Source organism: Elgaria multicarinata, chromosome 11, assembly GCF_023053635.1.
Source record: "Elgaria multicarinata webbii isolate HBS135686 ecotype San Diego chromosome 11, rElgMul1.1.pri, whole genome shotgun sequence".
NCBI lineage: Eukaryota > Metazoa > Chordata > Lepidosauria > Squamata > Anguidae > Elgaria > Elgaria multicarinata.
The window spans coordinates 22,669,632-22,673,120 of NC_086181.1; the positions used below are offsets into that span (position 1 = coordinate 22,669,632).

General features: G+C 43.5%; 1 protein-coding gene across 1 annotated transcript; it reads left to right on the plus strand.

The window, feature by feature from the left end:
• Positions 1-487: 487 nt before the first annotated feature.
• LOC134405480 (olfactory receptor 14A16-like) lies at positions 488-1,456 on the plus strand. Its single transcript, XM_063136723.1, has one exon. It carries the CDS (start codon positions 488-490, stop codon positions 1,454-1,456), a length of 969 nt encoding a protein of 322 aa, XP_062992793.1.
• The last annotated feature ends 2,033 nt before the right edge of the window (positions 1,457-3,489 follow it).

A 3,489-nucleotide genomic window follows, 5' to 3' on the forward strand; every position in this document is an offset into this window, starting at 1 on the left:
TATGTATTGTTGTTGTTGTTGTATGTATTGTTAACATATGTTTGTATAATTGTCAACATTTAATTTACCACTGAAGAAGACCACAGGTCTAAATGCGTTTGATATTGGTAAAGTCCTTATAGGTAAAGATAGTTTTTTAAAAATACTACAATATTGTGCTTTTATTGGTCCGATATATCCCTGTATTTGTTTCCTGTGTATGTGTGTTTTAAATCAATTGAAAAAATAATTTTAAAAACAGTATCATTATTATTAGTATTGTATGTATTGTCACCAGTGTACCCAATCCAGTTGCTATGATTTATTGTTGTATTTCTAAGGGGTTGGGAGAAATTCCTTGTTCTCTTCAAGAGAATTAGAGTCTTATTACTTTTACGAGATCCCATTACTGCATTACATGAACTGGAGAATCAGGCACGGGTGGTACAGTGATGGCTTTTCTTCTTCCTCCCATAGGAAGCAGCACACATTTAGTATTGACTACAGAATGGCAAATCTTACCGCTTCAATTTCTGAATTTCTGCTTCTGGAATTCTCTACAGTCCGAGAACTACAAATCTTACACTCTGTTGTGTTTCTAATATTGTACCTGACAACGCTGATGGGCAACGGTTTGATCATCCTTGCAATCGCCCTTGACTATCGTCTGCATACACCAATGTACTTCTTCTTAATGAACTTGGCCATTTGCGATCTTGGCACTATTTCTGTCACTGTACCCAAATCTATGCTTAACTCACTCATGAACAGCAGACGTATTTCTTATTCGGAATGTGTCGCTCAAGTTTTTTTCTTCTTTTTCTTTGAAGCCTCGGATTTTGTCCTCTTAACCATCATGGCACATGACCGGCATGTGGCCATCTGCAATCCACTACAGTATGAAATAATTATGAACAAAGGAGCCTGCATTATGATGGTCATAACTGTGTGGATTACTGGTCTTCTTTATGCCATAGTACACACATCCGGCACCTTTTCAATGACTTTCTGCTCCAATAGAGTTGATCAATTCTACTGTGAAGTCCCCAAACTACTGAAACTCTCTTGCTCTGACTTATACCTTGTTGAAATGGGGCTTCTCGTGCTTAGTTGTAGTGCAACGTTTGGATGCTTTACCTTCATTATTGCAACGTATGTGTGGATTTTCACTGCAGTCCATAGAATTCCTTCTGTACAGGGGCGACAGAAAGCCCTCTCCACTTGCCTCCCCCACCTCATGGTGGTCTCTTTGATTATGTCCGCTGGCCTCTTTGTCTATGCAAGACCTCCCAGTAATATTTCATCTGAGCTGGATCTAGTCTTTGCTGTTATGTATGCTGTACTTCCTTCTATGATGAATCCATTCATATACAGCATGAGAAACAAAGAGATTCAGGCTGCATTGTGGAAGTTATTGAATCTTAAGCACTTTGCTAGCACTACCACAAGTTTTTTTCTGAAATTGTTGGGATTATAGCCTTCTTCCTTCCTCACAATCTCCTACCCCCAGTTGTACCCCCAATTCTTCACTATAAATCCTTAGTAGGCTACTCTTACAAAAGTTGTTCTCACACTTCACTTGTAAACGTGTCCCTGCACTCCACACATATTGGATTAGACTCACTATCTGCTTTCTGAGAACAAAAGGGCTCCACTCATACATCGTGTTCCTGCCTCATCTTGCTGGATCCCTTGCTCTGGTATGGCCCTAAGATAAACTGTGCTCTCGGGATGAATTGCCTTGGTGCTCACCATTTGGACAGTTCTGGTGCCACCTTCAGCTCAGCGATCCCCTCAAGGTCATCTTGGCTCAACCCTCAGACCAGCTTGTCGCCTCAGATCAGCATGCTGCCCTCTCAAGTCAGTTTGGCAAGCTGCTCAGCTGAGCTCAGTGCCCCCTTCAGCTCAGCACTCCAATTAACCACCCAGCTCGCTCACCCTTAGGGCCAGCTCGCATGATCCTTGCTTATGAATTCAGCAGGGTCTCCCAGCCCTTTGTGAAGCATCTTTAGTGACTGGAGAGGCTGCTATTGGCAGGAGAGGGTGGCAAGACAAGGTGCATGTCCCTATTTCTGGATCCAACCCACTGTGAATGAGTTTTTAAAAATAACGTATTGTCACCAATGAACAATTTGCACATTGAAAACTAGCTAGTCTATTAATTGTGTTCAAGCTGGAACAGTAAACCAGTGCTCCCTTGCAAAATGTCACTGGTACAACACAACCTTACACTGGTGTGGTGAATTCAATGTATACTACTAGTATATCATTACTGTAATAACATTCATATGTAATGATACTGTAAGTGCTTTGCCAGTCGGGCTCCACAAGTACAAGAAAAGAAATGGAAGTCGAGAGCTTGTACTGAAACCTCCAAAGTGGGATTTGTCACATGGGGATGGTGGGTCTACTCTGTTGGGAGGAGGGTTAGAAACCAGTTATGCTCCAAGGTTTTCTTGAGCTCACTCCTACTGTAACATATTGTCTTAGCACTGACAAGCAAATCATGTTCTAAAGTGGCATAAGGGCAAGATGTCAGGATCAGGCCTGTTCTCCCTAGTGTGAGGGACTGGGATTTGCAGCCTCAATCAGACTCAGAGGCTGAAGAAGCAGAAGCAGATGTGCATAGGAAGTGGGGGAGAAATTCTTCAAGACTCTTCAGGTGCCCAGGAGGGATCTTCCCAGGAGCTTATTGGACATGACACCCAGGCTCAGCGATCACCCTCCCCACTAGGAACTCAGTGTCTGTCAGAGGAGGAGTTACATTGGAACTGACAAACCCCAGATTCTGATGCAGGGTCAAGTGGGCAGAGTTGAGAAGATGTGGAACGTGGTCCACAAGGTTGGCCACTCAGCAGAGGCTTCACCTTCAAGACCCACCCTGACAGAGATATTCAGTAAAATTGTGTTGAGTACTGTGGGGAAACTTTCTTTTGAGTTGATAGGCAATTCCTTACTAAGAGCTCCATTAGACCTACATGTTTGATCTTGTATGCCTCGTTTTATCCCCCTTCGCTGCTGGAGCATGTTAAAGCCTTACGTTTTGGCAATCTTTACACCTCTCCTGAGCACTGGGGAATTGCTGTTTCTCCCCCCAGATCTCCTTTATACCTCCCCTTACAGTCTATTGATTAGTCGCAGTTGGACACCTTGCTCTCCCCAGTGATCATCATGGCGGACTGGAGTAAAGACACGCCCCTCCCTTTTCTCAGCAATACCGCTCCTTTAACACACACCCTCAGAACATCAGATTGAGTTCAATATAAAAATACACATTGGGGTCAATCACATTCCCAGAAAAACCATTCTTTCCCCACACCAAACCTTACAAAGGGGGAAGGAAGAGGCGAGATCACGACAGGACATGGATGATGTCATGTGAGGCCTCAGCAAACAACTCATGGCGACAGTGGGCTATAACGCTGGTGTGATGGAGCCATAAGGCTAGCATTGCTCTTCAGGTATGAAGAGACATCTAATTACTGAATAAAGCTTTGTGGATTGAACAAC